Source organism: Pseudopipra pipra, chromosome 4 (assembly GCF_036250125.1).
Source record: "Pseudopipra pipra isolate bDixPip1 chromosome 4, bDixPip1.hap1, whole genome shotgun sequence".
Taxonomy (NCBI): Eukaryota; Metazoa; Chordata; class Aves; order Passeriformes; family Pipridae; genus Pseudopipra; species Pseudopipra pipra.
In genome coordinates this window covers 64,174,507-64,195,206 of record NC_087552.1, presented here as the reverse complement: position 1 = coordinate 64,195,206, position 20,700 = coordinate 64,174,507, and the positions used below count along the sequence as shown (strand labels likewise).

The window sequence follows — 20,700 nt, the reverse complement described above, 5'->3', positions numbered from 1 at the left end:
CGTGATGATCCCCAGTGAGTCTTCAAGAAAGAGAACCCAACCTACAAAGGGATCCTCAACCATCCCTACGGAGGCGCAAATAACCCACCAGAGCACAGGGCAAGTGCTGAACGACCAACTGCGCTACCCGGGAGAGCGCCGTAGGACTTCCCGCACGCCCCGAGCACCTCAGCACGGCAGAACTGAACCTACAATAACACAGACTGCTCTATCAAGGTCATCTTGTTCTGGCCCTGCGTGTTTAAAGGCAGCCACTCTCCGACGGAGCCGAGTATGAAATATTCATGCCGGGCGCCGGAGCGGCAGACACCGCGCTGCCGGGCTGGGGCTGCCGGGCAGGGGATGGCTGCTGCCCCGGGGCACTCCCAGGGGTGGCTCCCAGCCCGCAGCAACCACGCTCCGGCACCCCGAGCCCCCGGTGGGGTCTCGCCTCGCACAAAGGGGATTCCTCTTCCCCGGGAAGTTGATTCTCTCCCGAACCCGGCGAGGCGACTGAAAAGCGGGCAAGGCCGGCTCCCCCGACCCGCGTTCGAGTCCGCGCCCGCCCCGACCCCCGCCCGGCCGGCCCCGCTCACCATGAACGCTGCGGTCCCTCAGAGGCGGCGGTGCCGGAGCCCCATTGCCCGCCGCTCTCCGCGGGCCTGGCTCCCGCCGCCCGGGCCCGCACGGCCTCGCGGGCCGCCCGCCCCGGGCCGCCCTCCGCGGGTGGGTCCGGCCGGGCCGGCCCGCCCCGCCAGCCGCGCTAATCACCCGCGGGGCCGCCGCACACCGTCACCATCGCTGCTCCCGCCCCGCCCAGCGCTGCCTGGGCACGCTCGGCCCCGCCCGGCACACGCCGCCCGCCTCCCGCGCCGCCCCGGCAGCGCTGCCCTGCCCGCCCGGGATCCGGGCCCGAGACGGATCACCCAAACCTCGCACAGGCTCCTGAGCATCAGCCGCAGCCTTTGTCTGCCCAGAATTACATGTGCTGGGTTAGGATGCAGCTGCATTCCTGATACACTGGCATCTCTCTCGATTCGTCTCCCACCCAGGCGCTTCCCATCCCCGCGTCCCTGGTCCCTGGCTCCAGCCAGGCGTTTGCTGGTACCGAGTCCGATACTGTGCCTTGCTGAGACAGCCTCGGAAACAGTCCTAAGTGCAAGAGCAGCTAAAACTCACCAGCCCTTAAACCACTGGCGAAGGAAAAGCAGCAGCTTTATGCTGAAATACTTCTTACAGCATAAATATCTTTTCAGTACCACTCATGCTCTCTCCACTTGAAACAGCCCTAAGATACAATATATAAACCCATTCCACAGTTCTGACAACTTTCACATCACATCTTAATAAATATTTTGCCTCAATCTAGATTAATTAAGCTTGCTACTATTCCTTTGTCGTAAAGCTCTTTTACTTAACTTAGGGGAGAGACCCAAGTAGTGTAGACTTGTGTAGACTTTGGTAACTTGCATTTTATAGTATTACCTATTCACCTGCAACTGTTGTCCTTTTCTCAGCCCTGTACTAAGGATTTCATTTTCCTGAATTTCACTATGGTTTGCATCTGCCAGGCTGAATTGTTCACGGCCTTTATCAAGGCCTGATCCTGAATCCCAAAATGAGCAGCAAGGACTGACCTGAAAACAACCAGTCACTTGCGTATTCTGCTTTCAAAGGGTGGCTTTGCAAAAGTTGAGATAATTTATTTTCTCAGAATTGCCAGGTGTTATATCCCTATTGTTTTCAACCTGTGACTTCACATCTATTTCATGGATGCAGTGATACCTCACCAAATGTGGAACAGCTTACTGTTTAAAAGTATCTAGGCTTCATTTCCACACACACACCCCAATTAGTTACAGACATTTAACATCCAAGCGTCCAGTGTCAGAGCACAAATTATCACAGTGGCAAGTCACCACAGCTCATGGAAAGCACTACAGCCTCCAGGGCTAATGCTTTATCTCATGAACTATCTGAAGCAGGAAGTTATCATGCATATTAAAAAACATTCATGTAAAGATACAGATATTAACACAGAAAAAAAGCAGATCACGAGAAAAAGCACCCTTGGGTGCTATATCCTGTGGTAGATCTCTGTGCTGTCACAGGCTGAAAACAGAATGATATTGCAGCTCTTCTGCAAAGCACTGAGTGGGAGAGAGGGATACCTGGTGACATGGGAAAATACCTGTGTGGGGTGAAGAGCAAAGTACCCCTGCAACTCAGACCACAGCTGGCCACGTGTTACACACGTAGTTTGTAGCAGCCACTAGTTTTAGGCTGCCACAATATACCAGTACCTGAGGTTACTCAAACAAGTTATGTGCAAGCTTTAATTACATTTTTTTATTTACTGGAATTCTCACCTCACTCAGCATATGAGACAGGATTGCACAAGCAAACAGAAAATTATTTTTTCCCTGGTTAGAGTCTGACCGCTACCTAAATAGTGCTTCAGTGTTCCCTTCCACTGCTTTGTAGCTGCCTACTGCATGTCTACCTGCAATCTCTTACCTTTTATAAATAGTTTACCAGACAAATTTCAGCTGGTGCACACCCAACACTACACTGCCCTCCCACTACTTTTTGTGCCACCATTAAGCAGCTGTGTGACGATTCCAGGCTCACTAGATTGGGGAAATGATACTGCTGAAAACAAACGCTCTGTTCTGCTGAATTAGTCTGGTTACTCTAACGCTGTGGGGAGATGCAAATGTCAAAGGAAAAGGAAGGAAAGGGAGCATGCAACATGACTGTTTCTTTCAGTGGTTTAACTGAAATCAGATCATGAAACTTGTAGATGACCTTTGGGGCTGGGAAAATAAGATCTGATTCTTGATGTGGCACTGGGCCATAAATAAGTCATTTTAATGGAGACTCTTATGTATAGAATAACCAAAGAGACTTTAAGGAGACTGACACCTCAGGCAAAAATCAGATTATGAGAATATCATTCAAAACTTAACAAACAGAATACAAACTGCTAATCTCAGATATTAAACTTTCAAAACAACTCCTTAGGAAGCTTTTTATATAACTTCAAAACCAGTACAGAACTATTCTGAAATGCAGCTAATTTATTAGTTACTGATCTAACAACCTGAGAAATCTGAATTGCCCACTCAACCTGGACACTTTGCCAGAGCGATCTGGCAAGCTCTATGATCCAAGAACCATCACCCCTACTTGCTTTACCCAGCTTTCTGTCTCTATACATATTTAATCCTCCCATGTTATAGAAGGATACCTGAGCAGAAGATAGCAATGAGGTGACAGAATTTGATGGAAATAACATGTGTGAAGTTTTATCTTCCACCAGGATATCTTTCTCCTTTTTAGTACCACAGTATTCTTCTGTTCCATACTTAACAAATTAGGAATGCTTAAGCAATGAAAGGAGAAGATACTATGGCCAGTTCATGAAGAAAACCTCACACTATTTTTAGGCATCATTCAAGTGCTCTGAAATTTCCCTCTTTTCCCCTGAGAAGTGTCTACTTCTCCCTTCCAATTATGGCTGATATGGAGCTTGGGCTGGCAACTGTCATCCCACACAATCACACTGAAGTTAAGTGAATAAAATAATCCATGCATCTTCCAGAAAGTTGAGAGAGAATGAGAAGCCACATACTCAGTCCTGTGCTTCAGCCACTGGACTAATTTAACAATTAATCCATATACATATTTTTATAACATGGCATTTTGAGCAACAGAGGCATCAAATTAAGGAACATTTATAACCTAAGCATAGATAAGGCCAAGTTAGGTCTTCCAAGAAAGAATAACAGTTTGTTCCAAGAAAGAACAACAGTTTGCTGGTTTGAAGTCTGTTGCCTCTAATCATTCATTGTGCTCGTATCAGATGTTTCTCACCCTCAGGGTTCACATTTCATTTGCACTGTAGGTAAATAATTTAAGTGTTCTTTACTTCACAGAGAGTGACATGTTTCATTAAAAAAAAAAAAAGGAAGGAACAGAAAATAGATGCCTCTGTTTGAAGTACTCAGAGACAAACCCGACCTATGAACCATGAGAGACACACCTATGAACCCTGTAGCTTAAGAACAGCTATTTAATGTCAAATATAGGATCTTCAATCAGACTGAGCAGCATCTGGTTCCAAGTGATTCCAATGTGAGTCACAGTAACAACAAAAAACCCCAACACCCTACTGGTTAGAGCACTGCAAAGGACACAATTTAATCTGCATATACAAACATGTGCACAGTTTCCCTATATACTGACACTATCTGGTACACTGCAGCATCAATCAAATGGAAACATCTGCAAGAAAGGCCTCCAGCAGGGCAAGCATCTGCTAAATGCTTGAGAAAGAGAATACATGCTAGATGGTTATTTTACTTTTATTTTTTGTGAACATCTGCCAGAATAAAATGCTATCAACACCTGCTTTCAGCATATTCCTTAAATGTCACTTCCAGGGACTGGAATTCCAATGGATACAGACTTCTTGTAAAAATATGATTTTACATAATCTGTACACACACTCACTGATCTTTCCACCTTAATTATCCACACAGCCTCGGCAACATCCCCTTCCAAATAGTCTCTCAGCAACTTTTTCTTCTGACATTTCACATTAGTGCTGATGTTGCAGGGGAAAACTTACCTTTCCTATCTAGTATCAAATAACACACTCTTCAGTCTGGCTGAAGATCATGTTGGAACTGTCCCCCTCATTCTGCGTGAGATGCAGAAATAAAAAGTTTCTCCATGCCACATCAGCTTGATGCTGATGCCATTCTGAAATGGCCAAAGAACCAGGTATACATAACTCTGTATATATATATATATATATATATATATATATATATATATATATATATATGTATATATATAACTCTGGTATGCAGGAAAAGAGTCACAGGAACATGGCATTTCATCTTGCAAGTTCTCAAATCAGTTGCAAATACAACCTCAAATACTTGTAAACTTCAACACAGCCTAGAATTCACCCAGGAATGCCACCAGCTTTGCAATGCACAACAACTTGCATTATTATGCTGTTCAGATGCCCACCACAGCACACAGTCACTATTCTTGTTTGCAAACACCTGTCTGTGTAGGTAAGTATGGGCACACTAGTACTTAGCCCCATGACTTCAGTACATAACAGACTAGTGTAGGGAAAGGTACTTCGCTTGATACTTTTAACCATATTCTATTTCTCCCGTTTTCAAATCCCTCTGCTAGTTTCTATTCTGCTTTATCATCAAGATTTGCCATCTCTAAGGATCTCTGACTTCTTCAAGTTTGATACTTGTCTGTTCTTCGAAATTATAGAAAGGCAAGGCATTGAGTCTACTGCACTAAAGCCTCTGAGTGGATTTTTGCATGTTTGCTTCTCTAATCCCTGAAATTACTCTTGAAGACGTTACTGGTGCCAATTTCTTACATGTCTAATAAAAGCTTATTTTATACTCATATTGATGGTGTGCTCCATATTCTCTCTCATCACCTGCCCAGTCTTGTAGACCCTTGTGCATTCTGTTTAATTTTACAAAAAAACTATATCAAAATGTAAATTTTCCTGAATAATCTTCTTTACAACTTAAGGTTCAGTCTTGAGAAGAAGACATTGTAGCTTTCCAAAGCTACACAGAAACATAAATACAATATTTAAAGGAATGCAACATACTTTCACAGTGTGCCTTAAAGCAATGACTATTTTCAGGCTTTAATATTCATGAAACTGTTTCCACTAAACTTTGTCATGCTCAAGTGACAACTTCTCAATAGAGCACAAGAAAATTATGTGGAAATTACTATAGGCACAGAAAAATTGTAACAAAATCAAGTAAAAAAATCAGATCAAGAGTCCCCTGAGAGAGAAAAGAAGAACACAAAATTTGCTAGTCTTTCTTCAGAAAGACACTTAGGGAAAAAGCACCAGTCTGGCTTTTTAAAATCCTTATACCTGTATCTTTATGGTTTCCAGTAACACACAATAACTCCATTCATTTTGTAGAGCCAAAGAACATCAGTTTTGTTTGTTGTTGCTAGTGAGCATGGTAAGAGTCAGCCTTTCAAAACCTCTACCTACCCCCATTCTTTAATTTTAGATGAAGTTTGAGATGTATAAACTGGAAGACAAAGAAAACCTTTGGGTCGGTTTTCTTGGAAACTTGCTTCTGCTTAACACAAAAATAGCACACTGAAGTCTCACAAAGCTTTCTCAATTTTACATGTCAGCAATGGAAGGTTCCAGTCTCCTGTTAGAACAGGCAGTTCCATCACAATATTTAGGGGCCAACGCACCTGCCTTTAAGGATTTGCTTTGCTTCACAGAAAGGCTTTGCCAAGTGTTTGTGCAATGCAACAGTCAAAGGCACGTGCTGTTATTTCCAGGCTTGCTCTCTACAGGCATCTATTTTCATTCACAAGCCCATGGGGGGAAGTCTGAAAGCCTCCTGTGTGTTGCCAGGGGAAGGTTACTACATGGAAAAGACTTACTGAACTTACTGACTGTACAAAGATATAGGTGTCTAAGTATCTATCTCTCAGCACTGGCAGACACACAAATTCCAGCTGCATGTTGGATGTCATTTAACACAAATGACAGCAAGTTTCCACTGATGTATCAGCTCTCCTGAAAAGTTGTATCCCCTGGCCTTGAAATTTTGGGGTTAGAAAGAGTTGTGAACTTCATACTCAAAAGTCAATCATTTTCCCATGAATTTGTGGCTTCCTGCATTTAAAAATCGTCTTGTGCTATGAGAATTCATATTCCATCTAGCGCTAAGTATCAACCTGGGCTACAAAGTAACAATGTGAATTGAGCCAGACAAACTGGACAACTTCAAACTTACTGCACTTCCCCCCAAAACCTCCCGCTGGCATTGAAACAGAGCCTTCAGTAGAGACCACCAGCTGACACTGTAACTGCAATAACAACTAACAAAGTTCATACTTCTTTCTATGTAGTATCTTTATTCCTGAAAGCAGATACCTATCCTTAAACACCCCCTGTCAGGATCCCTCCAGCTTCTAGGGTTTTTGACTCACAATTTACAAGTAGTTTTAAAGAACGATAAAGCAAAAATAATAGCTTTAAAACTGGAAAAGGGGGGAAAAAACCTCTCACTTCCTTTCAAAAATACCTTGTAGCCTGTCACAGCTATTTAAACCAGTACTCAAAGCTTATTATTTTCTATTAGTGTGATGCTTGAAACATATTCTGTGCTTTCACATCTTCTTAACATAAGGGGGAAAGTTCCAATAGCATCAAAAGCTGCACTTTGGCAGCTAGACTCTGCTAGATTATGATACCTGGCTGGGTCATATTACATTCTTTTATTATTAAAATACTCCTGAACAACCCTCCTGCCATAGTATTAAATTACCCTTTCATTTACTGTGGATGGAAGATAGTACTCTTGCTTTATCTGTTTAAATATGATACTAGATTTGTTTGAGGCAGGTAATTTTCAAGACAGGACAAGGGCAACCTCCTCTTTGTAGAGTAATACAGTCTACTGGAATTGCTAAATAATCTATTTAGTACAGTTCTTGTTGGGGAAAAAGAAAAGGCTTCTTAGGACTTCATCAGTGACAAAACAGGTTTCCTCTCCTATTTTTATTTATTTTCACACAAATTAGATGCCCTTTACATATGGTTACAATAAAATAAAAACATTTGTGACTGGATCAGAAGGAAAGACATGAAAGAGCAATGCATTAAGGCAACTTTCAAGTTTTGGGTTGTAATTCTTAAGTGGGGAAATCAGTTACATCTTTATTTCCAGAGATTGTAACAATAATAGGCATAGGTTAGTTTTAAACTAAGCACAGTAACTATGCCTTCTTACACTGCACTTGCTTCTTCTTAAAAACAAAAACAAACTCTGGCACACCGTGCAAGATTTAAATCCTGCCTTTTTGAAGGCTGACAAGTAGAAATGAACCCAGTAGAGGAGAACATAGGAAGTGAATCATTCACACCCTCAGACTCTTTGTGCAGAACAGAAAAAATGCACTCCACAGTTTATAGCCAGAATGCTTCAAAGTGGCAATGAAGTCTCCATGCAAATGCTCACCCTATTAATAGCTATAGCCATCAGTCACAATGATTTATCCAGGGATCTATCCAAAGACAAACAGGATAAGCAGAAGACAGTGCTTTATCCAAAACTGGAGGTCTGGCTCCTGCCAGAGCCAGCAGCCAGCTTGAACCAGGCACTTCCCCTTCAAGAGGCCCCACGTGGCCCCTGTGAACAGAGCGCAAAGCAAGGCCCAGGCAAACGCTCAGAACAGCTCCGGAGTTTCATCAAGTGCGCCCCGTCAGCAGAGGCTGCGGATGTGCAGCCGCGGAACAGGAGGCAGCAGCTGGACACGCTGCACAGCTTCCACCCGACTGCTCCTGCTTCCGGAGCTGCACAACAAGTCCACACATCAGCAGTCTGTGGACTTTTCTCTGGTTTGGGTTTTTCTGTACTTGGAAAAACCACACTACTTTCAACGGGAGCTTTTATCACTGGCTGCCTAAAGCATGGGTTGTAGTAAATTCTTTCTGTATTTCTTGCTGGGTGCTGTTGCTCTGAAACTCTTTTCCATCTAAGAGGTTCAAGCCAGAAAAAGAGTAAGTAAAGTGATTTTATCAGTCAGCTAGGTTTCTAGCTTGAAAGAAAAATCAAGTGAAGATTGACTTGACTGACAACGAACCCAACTCAACCTACAAAGGTTTTTCCTAGAGTACTGTCATAAGCTTAACTGTTGAACCCATAACAAAGCATCATCTGAGCCAAGCAATGTATTTTGCTGTTTCAATAACTCATTTGCACTTTATCACATGCTGCAGAGTAAGCCTCTTCAGTACAATTGATTTTAATTGACTGGAATGTTGACCCCAAGCATATCCATCATCTAATTATTACAGAAAAATATAATTGGTAAATGATGTTGATTTATTTCCTGTTACTCCAAAAAGAAGAACTGTTTTGCCTCCAGCTGAAGACAGTCCACTTGGGAAATTTTACAGTTGACACCAAGAAAGAATTCGACTTTTCCACCTCCCCCTCTTCTCCAAAAAAACAAATACAGGAATGATTTTTTAAAAAAAATCAAAACAGTTTGGTAGGAAGGGATGGGAACACTGCTGGCAGCTTGTATGACAGAAGCAATATTGTATTAACGGGATTACCAAGTCTGAACAATCTGACTCACAGAATCACAGAACATGCTGAGTCGGAAGGGACCAACAAGGATCACTGAGTCCAACTCCTGGACCTGCACAGGACCATCCCCAAGAGTCACACCATGTGCCCAAGAGTATCATGCAAATGCTTCTTGAACTCTGTCAGGCTTGGTGCTGTGACCGCTTCCCTGGGGAGCCTGTTCCAGCGCCCAACCACCCTCTGGATGAAGAACTTTTCCTGATATCCAGCCTAAACCTCCCCTGACAGAACTTCAGGCCATTCCATCCGGTCCTGTCAGTGGTCACCACAGAGAAGCTGCAGTGGCAAGGGCAGAACAAGCCAGGTGTCCAGAAAAGCCTGGCTCTGAGCTCTTCTGCCACCGCTGCGCCTGCAGTCTGCTCTGGGGGCCTCGCCCAGAGAAGCTTGTTACCCACAGCTGCACAGAAACCCCTGCAGCTTTCCCCTGCACCTGAGGTGGGCAGGCTGTTTCCATCAGCAGTGACTTCAGGGCAGGAATCCAACTCCCCAGCAATCGATTTATTTAAATCCTTATTCCTGGATGGAGGGGGAATAGTCATCCACTCTCATTTCCTCAAAGAGCACACTATGACTTCTTTCAGAACATAAATCCTCATAAATTTGAATATATGACAATCCCTAAGTCAAAAATAATAGCTAATTTTTTTATTATTAAGGAACTGCCATTAGAAATTTTAATTATTACTATATGGAGTGTCAGCAAATGACATCATAAAATATTTAGACCTGAATTTATGAGTAAAGATTGTTATTGAAAGGCCTCAAGTGTTACACGTGCTGAATTTTACTGATATTGAAACTCAAAGAAAATGAAGATATTTTATTGAGCTCTTATTGGAATTCATATAGTGGAAGTTAAATTGAACAGCCCTCATAGGGTCACAGCACATTTGCAAGGGAAAAAATATGCATTGATTAAAAATGGATTTTTCTATTGCAGAAAAAAATGAAAATAAATACACTACAGAAAAAAAGTAATTTCATTTTTTTGGGGAAGAAAGCTAATAACGCGTCCCTAGGATATAGCCAAAATCTGACTTTCCTGTATACCTTAGTCTTTTAATACACAAAATCTTGACTAACCAGTTGCAAACAAGTTCTGTGAAGACAGATCACATGAGAGGAGACAACCAAATTATATGCTGGTTGCCTCTTCTTGAGGTTTTTAAAGGGATTTCTTTTTAAGAGAATTCACTAACAAAAGGGGGGGAGGAGAAGTTGCAAACATACAATATTCAAACCTTCTGTGCTTGCCAATCTTGAAGTGTTTCTAAAAGAAGCAGTGGCTGCACAGCCCACCTCAGTCTACTGGAAGGGAAGAGAATTCCACTTTGGTCGTGATTCTCAGTGAGGTACTGTCATCTGACTTTTAGTGCATTTTCACAGTTGCAAAAGCAACTGGTGTAACCAGTCCTGTTCAAGCAGAATTCCTGAAGATAACTAATATAAAAAATTGATCATGTAAACCTCCACTGCAAGCACACTTCCAGCTCCTCCAAGACTACTCGTTCTGACTGCCTTTAAGCTTTAAAACATTTAACTGGATAAAAACTATAAGAAAGCTCTTGGTGACCAGTAAAACAACTCAACCTGAGCATACACCAATATTGATTTTTCATCAGAAGACTATTATTCATGTATATTATCAGCATTAAAAGTAGGATAAGCGACATCTTAGCTGCAGTGATTTTAATTCCTACATTGTTAAAATAGAGTATTGATGCTGTGCTCTATATACACTTGATGAACAACAGTTTTTACAGGACTTGAGAAAAGGCTTATGTGCTCAAAAACCTGTCTGACTACTCCTCTGGTGCAAGGTCAAAGGGGAAAAAAATGCTTCTCCTCCTTCCATACCGTGCCTGGCTCAGTTGTCCATGTACAGCCATCTCCAGCCATGGGTTAACCATATGCAACTTGCCAATGGCAACCGACATTTGAGGGTCTGGAGTTTTCATCATTCATTCGTTTATTTATTTAGCAAAAAGGCAGGAAGGAAAAAAGAACTGGTCTTCCTAAGATCAATTTTTAACTACTTCGCAATTCCATTACTTTTTTTAACTCCTTTGTACTTCACATAAGCACTTATCTTAAAACCGCATTTTTCCTTGGAAATGGCTTTCAATCCCAGATGAGCTTATTATGGGGAAATTATAAGAACAATGTACAATAATAAGGTATTTTAAAGATTGTTCCCCTTACATAAGTTTTAAAAATATGCACAAAAGCACATCAATCCTTATCATTCAGAAGACCATTTAAGTTTGCAATCAACTTTGCTCATCTCATTCTGGAAAACAAATAATCCTTCTTTGATATAAAAAAAAGGTATGAGAAGATGGAACCACAAACATACCAATGAACTCCGTTACAGGAGCACAGAGCCAAATGAATGGGATAGTCACAGGGTCTGATTAGTGACCTGGTACAAAGGGGGTTTTTTGATGCCTATACAGAAGCAAATGCAAAAGCAGACTTGAGAAGGGATCGCTTGGTGGACCAGTCATCTTAGTTCTCGTGCACGAAGAGCTCATGCCAAAGAAGTAAGATCAAATGGGTTTCCCCAGATACCTGGTTATCAACTCCAGACCTCAAGGGTGAAATAGAGCTGCAGCATTAATTCCTCTGGCCTACTGCTCTTTTTCCTAGAGAGGTGAAGAAACTGCTGTTGGCCAACAGGCATCATCCCAATAGCCCTATGCTGTCACCTCCTTCACTTAGACACCCACCACTCCTTTAGGCACAGACCAAAGGGCTAAAATTGTGCCTCTAAATGGGCAAAAACTCCACAACACAAGTGCTACTCTGTCGTTGTTAAAGCAACTGGGAGGGGTAACCTGGACTGTGCTTTTAGATGTTGGTGAGGTTCAGATCAGTGATTTACAGCACGACTCCTGTCTCAGAAAGTCTGCATGTCAAAAATAACTCCAGGAAAGTGCCAAATCAATTAGGAAGGATTAGTTATTGTTATCCAAGAGGCACTGGAGACAATTGTTTTTTAGACTTGCAGTCTTGCCAGAAACTCAATAATGTTTGGATGCCATACCACATAAATCTTTAATAGCTACTTTTTTCTAACACATTTAATACAACCATTCAAAGCTGTAATGCTCTTGGAACACTGAACACTCACTATTTAAGACAGTTTGGATGTATAGGAAAAATATGCACAGTACCAGCAACAACCAAAAAACATTAATAAATTATTTATCCACTTACTAAAGAACAGGTGCTACAATAAAATATACTGCTAAGTGTCAGAGTATTGTGATTATTAGGCCTCTTCAATTCTGTCATGAAAAATCTTTGGTGAACACTTCAGAACTGTTAATTGTATCAAGACAAGCTGTAGATAAAGTCTGAACGGTTGAGCACAGTAACAAGTTCAAAAAGCTGCCTGAATTTCATTTCTATGAACAGCCCAACTACAGCTAAGCCCAGTGACACGACACACGGATTTCCAGAGTACTTTACCCTAAATTAAGCAGCACAGTCCTTCAAATGAGCATTTGCATTTCACACACTGCAGCTGGTTTTGAAGTTCTTACTACATGTTCTCTCTTTCCATGCAAACCTTCCCATTCCCACAGTGGTTTGAACAAGGAAGCGACGAGCAAAATACAACAAAAGCCCAAACCCATGACATGCCTATATAAAATCCCAAAACCCCAGATCGAGTCAGGCAGATTGAAAGAGGCTGTTTTCTTGTCACTGAAAGAGCAGCTCATGAACTGCTGCCCATATAGCTGGATTTCACAAGATTTTCCCCATTGGAAAGGCAGGTCATTTGATTCACTAACCAAATGCTTGGGTTTATCTGTACTAGAACCAGTTCTCTGAAATGTTGTTTTCAACAATGTTATAAATGCCACAGCTTGAGAAGTGATACGCAAAGAAGGAACCATTTCAATAAATAATTTCAATACACACTCCATTTTGAGTGTGTATTGAAATCCAGCTATTTGGACAAGGAAAAAATATTTATTCCACTCACTTATCCTGAACTGTATTGTATTGATCCAACATTTCAAGTCAATAACCAAATTTTCATCAAGGCCAACACATGGAAAATTTCAACTCCAAACAGCAAGTACTTCAGAAAACAAGGAATGGGCGAAACCAGCATTCTAACACAAGTTTCTGGCACTCTATCACGTTCACTTTATCTTGAATTTATGTACTTTTAATTACTATTAAAGCAAAAATAAGCCAAGGCCAGAAGACTACAATTTCCCTTCAAATGGCCTGTTATAGATGGATCTTTGACACAAAGGCCACAAACCAGTGAAAAACAGAACAAGAATAAGATACTAGAAAGATTTTCAAATTAGGTAAACTTGATTATTAAAAAAAGAAAAAATATCATATACTTTGAATCTTCACAAGAAATGCTTTATACCCAAGTGGTATGTGTTTTCATGGAGTAGTCAATATAATGACCACATTCTTTTGAATGGCACTGTTATAATGGAAGTAAAATTTCAACTAAGAACCTTCTTTGCTACTGCCCAAGAAATTGTGCACAACTCATCAAACAAATAGGCTGCTCAGTCATATATACAGATCATAAACTTAACTGGCTTCTACATTCACCATTAATTCTAACACAGAACAAAACAAATACCTTTTGCATTTTCTTGGGATCTTTCTGTGAGTTTTCTCTGAGAGGTACTTTTCCAAAAAACTTCCATCCCACATCATTTTGTTTTTCAAATCTTGCACTTTGCTTTCTGGTAAACAAATTCCTAAAAAAAAAAAAAGTTTGATTAAGAAAAAGAGGTTATTAATTATAACAAGCAGAAGGACAGACAATCTGCTGACCTTATGTATCCCAACCAAATATTCCAACTCCTCTTGTCGTTGAGCTGACAGACACTGTTTCCCATTCTCAAAAGATAAATCATGCAGTATTATCACCATACCAGGCAATGGACTTTGTTAAATAATAACTTCTAGTAGATGAAAAAAAAGTTCATTTTCCAAGTTTCTATAGGTGGCCTTCCTTTTTAGCCTCCTTCTAGACCATTCAGCCTCACTCCTTTAAAAAACCACTAAGACACAATCTCTTGCTGAGTAAACGTTCTCTACCTGCCTGTTACAACACACTACTACCAAAAATCACAAAAAAGTTGGAGACATAGTAGCCTTTTACTGTATTTGATCTGCTTTCATAAAAGATTATTTTTCCTGAATAAGCTTAAAAGCTGCTATCAAAACACATTAATTCTGAAGACATTTTATTAACTCTGAAATGTCTCAACCAGCTTAAACACTGCAGGAACAGTCAAAGCCAGGCACAAAGCCACTAAAAACTGAATTAGTTTTATTGACATTGCTAGTTTTTAATCATAAAGCGATAGGCCAGACTTCCATTTTTACACCACAGCTACATTTTTCCAAAACTGGACATGCAGTACAGACCAGACCTCATGCACTCAGCTCCTTCAGCAGCACAACAGATATTCTACACCCACAGCATGTCTGCATTATTAATGTAACAAATTTTCTTTTGTCCTATTGTCTAGTTTAGCAAGTATTCAAATATATACAGGTTGGCTCAGTTATTTACTCACCTCGTGGTAGGTTTTTCTGGAAACCTGACTATAGATTTTTGCTCCCTCATTTAAAAGAAAAAAAAATAATCCAGAGACAAAAGTATTTTTGCTGCTGCAATCAGCAGGCAGCTCTAGCACCTTCAAACCATGGATGCTTCAAGTCTGCCACTACTTCTTTTCCTTACAGTTACTACCCTAATGCCCAGTGTGTTGGCTCATTGAGTACAGATTGTTTCATACACATCAAGCGTGGAAGTTTGGTAAATAGAAGTATATTGAGCTGCATGTTCTAAAAGGGCTGAATCCATAATAAGAACAGCCTAATTCCTAAATCTGTAATGGGAACAACCTAGACACTAAAAAGTCATATTTCCTGGCCACTTTGTATCAGCTGACACGAAAAATATCACAGCTATACCAACAGAGAGAACATTGCTGCAATACAGGAGAAATGTTTGATATGAGGAAGACAACTGAGGTAAAAACGTCAGCGTGTTGAAGTGTACTATAAAGTTAATAGGGTGCACTGCCATCCTTAAATATGCACATATTTATACAAATTATCACATGATTCTGTATCACAAGGATACAGTTACCTTGAAATTCAAACCAGGAACAGATTATCATATTAAAAGATAAGAACAGAGTGTTTAGGTACAGAAATCACGCAAGTCAATTACAACTGATGTCAGAGCTAAGCAGTAAATGTACTTCTACAAACCCCTTTCAGCTTTCTCCTACCCTACCCCACACAAAATAAGAAACAGTATAAAGATACAGAGTAAACACTTGTAGGGAAAGCACTAAAGAGTACCAACATGAAAAACATAGAAACATGCTGCCATTTTCCCCCCCTTTCACCTTTTTTCAAAGCATGACATTATAATCCTACAGGTAAACTACTGGATCAAACCCAAAGTTTTGGGTTTTTTCTCTCTAACTAGCATACTCCTATTTCAGCGTTATGAGACTTTCCCATGGCTCATCATTACAGCTGTGAGACTGCTTACAGATTTATAAGCTAACTAAAGCATTCATCAACTGCTGGGAAACAGAGAATATCACAAAAATAATTTCCAAGAAAGGTATCTCAGTTGAATTTAATTTCTTTCCGCCAGCAATTCCTTCACCTTGTCAATACACAGATTCCATTGTGATTGGCCTGAAGGGCTTCTGCATGTCATTTTCTCACCCTTGCCCATTTCATAACATCTAAGACCAGAGAGGATGGATTTATATTATCATTTGAGCCAGCTACCAGGGAAATAATATATAAAGAGAGACAGAAAAGAGATTAATTTTTACATATATGTTCAGTTAATTTAAAACGGAGAAATATCAATTAAGTTCTAAAATATATATAAGAGTAAAAAGGAAAGCATGACAGGAATAACATCATAAAAATCACAGCATGTAAACAGGATAAACAATGCTAGGCAGGCTGGCTGTTCTTGCAAGAAGTTTTCTTTCAGGTTGTTACTGCTTCAAAAGCGAATTCCAGACTGTCTTAAGAGAAAACAAGAACTTGTAGCACCAGGGACAGTGAAAGAGCCCCCTAAGGAGCACACCTGTGTGACAGTTCTGTGCACATTCAAATCCTCTTCTGCAAGTAAAAGGCTTTCACCACACTTCATTAGCACTGCAATAACATGAAAATTAAAGGCAATTTTCTCTCCCTATCTGTCCACATCAGAAGTTGCTAGCACAAGGGTATATACAAGCAACAATCCCCCCAGTCTCCTCTGAGGGATTTTAAGAGCAGCAGTAGATCTTTATCCTCAGAGCAAAATAAAGATGAATTGGAATGATAAAATAGAACAGCTCTCTGCTGCAAGGGCCTGCATAAGATGAACTAAACTGGAAAGGTCAATCTCACTCACTTGCTTTCAATTCAATTCCACAATCCTAGCTATCTACTTTTCCTTTAGAGGGACCATCATAATAAATAATCTGTTCCACAGCTTATCTAGCAGATGGCACAGCACTTGCTCAGATCACTCTTCTCTATCTCTACATTCTAGGGCACCAGGCATCTCTTCCTCTTTTCATACTATGTCAGTTCGCTTTTAATTTAAAATATATATATACTGAACTGAAAGCACCAGGCATGGTCAACATACAACTCCCATTCTGCACTCTCCTTTTCCCCTGCTCTCTGTCTGGGCCTGAGTTCTCGTGTTTTGCTGGTGTCCACATTCCTTACAAACTCCAAAAAGTCTCAAAACTCCCAAAAGGCATAATATTTTCAGAGGCCACATATCAGCACAATCAGATGTAGAACAGCAAACTACAACCTGTTCTTGCTTTGACTGAGGACATTAAACCATGATCTACCCTGACTGGAACAGGCCAAAGTAAACCACAAGATAGTCAGGATGGCATGGAAGGAGCAGAAGAGATGCCACCTAATTTGCAGCTGATCTTAGAAAACTGAACGGGAAAAATAACCCCAACAAACAAACTATGGTATGTTCTCCAGTTCAATTTCTGCAGAGCTTTGCAAAAAATCAGGACACCACCACAGGGTCCTGACAAAAACACTACTTGAGATTTCTGGACTGAAAGCAAACCCTTAAAATATGATCAAACTTCCATAATTACCACAGAATCAGAGGTCCCATAAATAAAAAATCAAGAATTTAATTTATAAATTAGTTGTAGCTCCAGGCTACAATTAAACCTAAGTAATCCTAACAGGAAAGGTTGTGCATGGACCCAGTTTCTACCTCACTACTAAGTGCCCTTTTTAAGGTCTAAATGGGTTTCAAAAAACATCCTGCCGAAATAGGGTATCTTTATGAAGGGAATTTCTCCCAGGCTCGTGGTTATTTAGCCTACTTAATACCTACTGCAACTGCCTTAGAAGGAAGTAAGGATTTCTGCCATATATATAGTAAACCCTTCAATTTTTCTGCTGCCACAGCACAAAATGGAATTACTTTCTTCCCATGCTAACACAGCTCCCTTGGATTTCCAAGAAAAGTACTAAGCAGTCTCACTTCTGAAAAAATTCACTAAGAAAAATTCCACTCTAAAGGTAACTTAAGGAGACCTTACCTAACGGAAAATACAGGTTAATAATAAGCAAAACTTCTCTACTTGGGGAAAAACAAAACAAAACAAAACAAACAAACAAACAAAAAAACCCCTACAAAAACCCCACAAAACTTAAACAGACCTTTACTCCAAAGACGAGCTCAGAAATGCTAGGCTAAAAGATACCAAACTTTCATTACAAGTGCTTTAGGATAACAAAATTAATTTGAGATCTTGAATGTAGAAAAGGGTTGACGTGCCTGGAAAGAAAAGATCACATGCTGATCGTTATCTCGGTCTCATTGTCCTCTTCACAACCATTAGAGCACATCATGCTGATTTACAATAGGGACATTAACAGGAATTTCTGACATGACACATCGTGTCTGCAGTATCATTAGCGTGGAGCCATTAAAGTGTCACGGGTTACATCTGCATTCCCATTGTACGTGCTAACTATTTTACACTAAGTGTCTGCAGCTTCTTATTTTAGAAAAGCCAAGCACAGAAGTTAAATTGAGGTCACGTTTCAAATAGAAAATTGCTTTTTGCACAGTTCCCTAAAAACGGTATTTGGCACCGAACAGCTGTTTAACCTTGTTATTTTAGTTGAACTAAGAAGAAGAAATACCTGCCTGAAGAGAACTTAATTCTAACTCCAGAGTTAATTTTTACACACATACAAATACCATCCTGTGATATAGGACAGAGATGGAACAATCTTTTGCTTGAACATACAGATACTGCATCACCACCGTATCTTAACCCGCCCAGCTGCCTTTTCTGTGGGGAAAAGAGGAAGTCAATACCAAGAGACAAGTTCAGCAGTGTCAGGAAATTCTTATTTTTTAATAAAACTTAAGAACCATTTCATTTTGGTTCTATAAGCACTGCTAAGATAAACTTACTGAATAGCTGCCATATATGCACTGCACATTTACGTCCTGCCCGTACTTATGAAGCTTTATGTGCTGTCACGGACAGGCTTAAAGCCTCAATCAAATTAAAAAAAAAAATTATAACCACATCAATAACAAGGAATCAAGTCAAACCTACCCATATGGCACCTGTTACAGCTTTTTCAAGCTTGTGTTTTTAAACAAGGTCCTGCATCACCACTGAAGCAGCAAGTTTATCTAGTTCTTTCCAACCCTCTTTGCAAACAGACAGGAAGTCTGTAACAACTGCCAGCAATTACTGCCCTGTGAGGAGTTGATAGCAGCCACTATCAATGAGCATGTGAGGAGTTCTGAGCAGTAGCTCCACAAAAATTCAACTCTTCACTTTTTCCACGTTTCAGCTGTGCTTTGTCCCAAGCAAGGTTAGTCTCTTATGTGAAGTCACCTCTCAAGAGGTCACCACCTCCCACCAAGCCCTCCAGTTCTGTACATAAACCTATCCACTAAAAGCAGCAGACAGTGCTGCCATGGGTTCTGTTGCCAATTTATTCCAGGTCTTGAAGTCAGCTGTAAATCTCCTCCCTGAAAAGTCTCAAAGTCTCCTCTAGCCAGGCAGGTTCAATATTGTACCCAACCAGATACTCCTGAAGTTGGTACCACCAGAGTCAAGGAAAAATTTCTCTGGTACAAACAACAGGAAAAAAAGGATGGGCTCCAACACAGTAGCTGTCAGAGGGTGAAGCTGAGCAAGGTGGACACATATACACCCACTGACACCTGTTGGTGCACACACACCCCCCTACTTGCAGGACACACACAGGGTGTTTTTTTCCCCAGAATTTCCAAGGTATACCAGTTTCCTGAAACAAAAGGGTAGAGGAGCTTAGGATTTAGGAGTTTTCATGACTAGAGTATTTGAGTTCTTCAGAAAATCTGATTTTTAACTGTGTTGGTGTGACTATTTTGTCATGGCTCCTTAGACAAAGTTCTGCAGTACCTGAATTCCCGGCATGCGGCGCAGAAGGACAATTGTAAGCAAAAGAAAAGTGAGATGGCACAGGTTGCTCTATGGTAGATTAACACTGATCTAGCATAGATTACATTTGCAAGTAAATGGGTTCCTTACTCTTAAAAAGACAGTTGGAGTACAGAAACAAAAGAAAGTATGAAAATTATCTAGAAACTGACCCCCGCTCATGCAGACTGATGCAATTTCTGATCTGTGTTTACCCGACACTAATTTGCAATTGCAAGAAATTTTTGTTACAAGTTTTAAAAACACACACAACATTTCCTGCTCTCAAGATGCACACTCACATTCAAATTTTAATTAGTCTTTCGATTGAGAAGGTTATTTTCAGAAGACAAAACAAGTGGAATAGTCATGCACATTAACTACGGTAAGGACTTACCAGCCTCATGAGCAGAGCAGATAAAAAATAAGGATAGTGGAGAGAGTTCAAAAGGTTCATATTTTGTAGAGCAAATTTATCTTGAAAGACATTTTTTCAAATGAGTATCAGACTTGCACGTATTCTTAAGAAGCAAGAAAGAAACACAGGCAAGTCAAAGTTCATTTCAGCTGTTGCTGGGAAGACCCTGACAATCCCTTTTAAACTACTCAAGGAGAGAGCACTAAGGTCTTGAGCCCCTCGGCCTACCCGAGGCAGACAAATTCCATGTGTAATGGACTTTAGACAAAGTAAGCAGATACTAATCCTCAGAACTAGGTAAACCCACACTGAGCACATAAGCAGTGTAAGAGATGTCTCCACAGACATTATTCCACAAGGCATCCAGAAAACTACACTGAAACAAAACATTTTAAGTAACATAGAGCATCTATCAGGTAAAACACATAAGATAAATTTTATTAAATATTTGCTGCATTGTGAGCAAAAGTGTCCAGTCACCTTATCTGACCTAGTATTAATTCAATTAACACTACCTAGGAAACGTTCTATTATGGAATTTAGGCAAAAGGTATAATAATATTGTTTTCTTCTCATCTTCCAATGACCGTTTGCATTTTGT

General features: G+C 40.5%; 1 protein-coding gene across 5 annotated transcripts in view; it reads right to left on the bottom strand.

The window, feature by feature from the left end:
* Positions 1-20,700, bottom strand: part of TBC1D14 (TBC1 domain family member 14) — a 69,321-nt gene that overhangs the window by 33,120 nt on the left and 15,501 nt on the right. For 4 of the 5 annotated variants that reach the window (XM_064653293.1, XM_064653295.1, XM_064653297.1 and 1 more), the window contains exon 3: positions 13,801-13,921. In XM_064653293.1, coding sequence (XP_064509363.1) covers positions 13,801-13,921 — 121 coding nt within the window. Of the gene's footprint in view, positions 1-575; positions 695-13,800; positions 13,922-20,700 lie in introns of those variants that run through there. The other variant, XM_064653298.1, reaches the window with a different exon arrangement.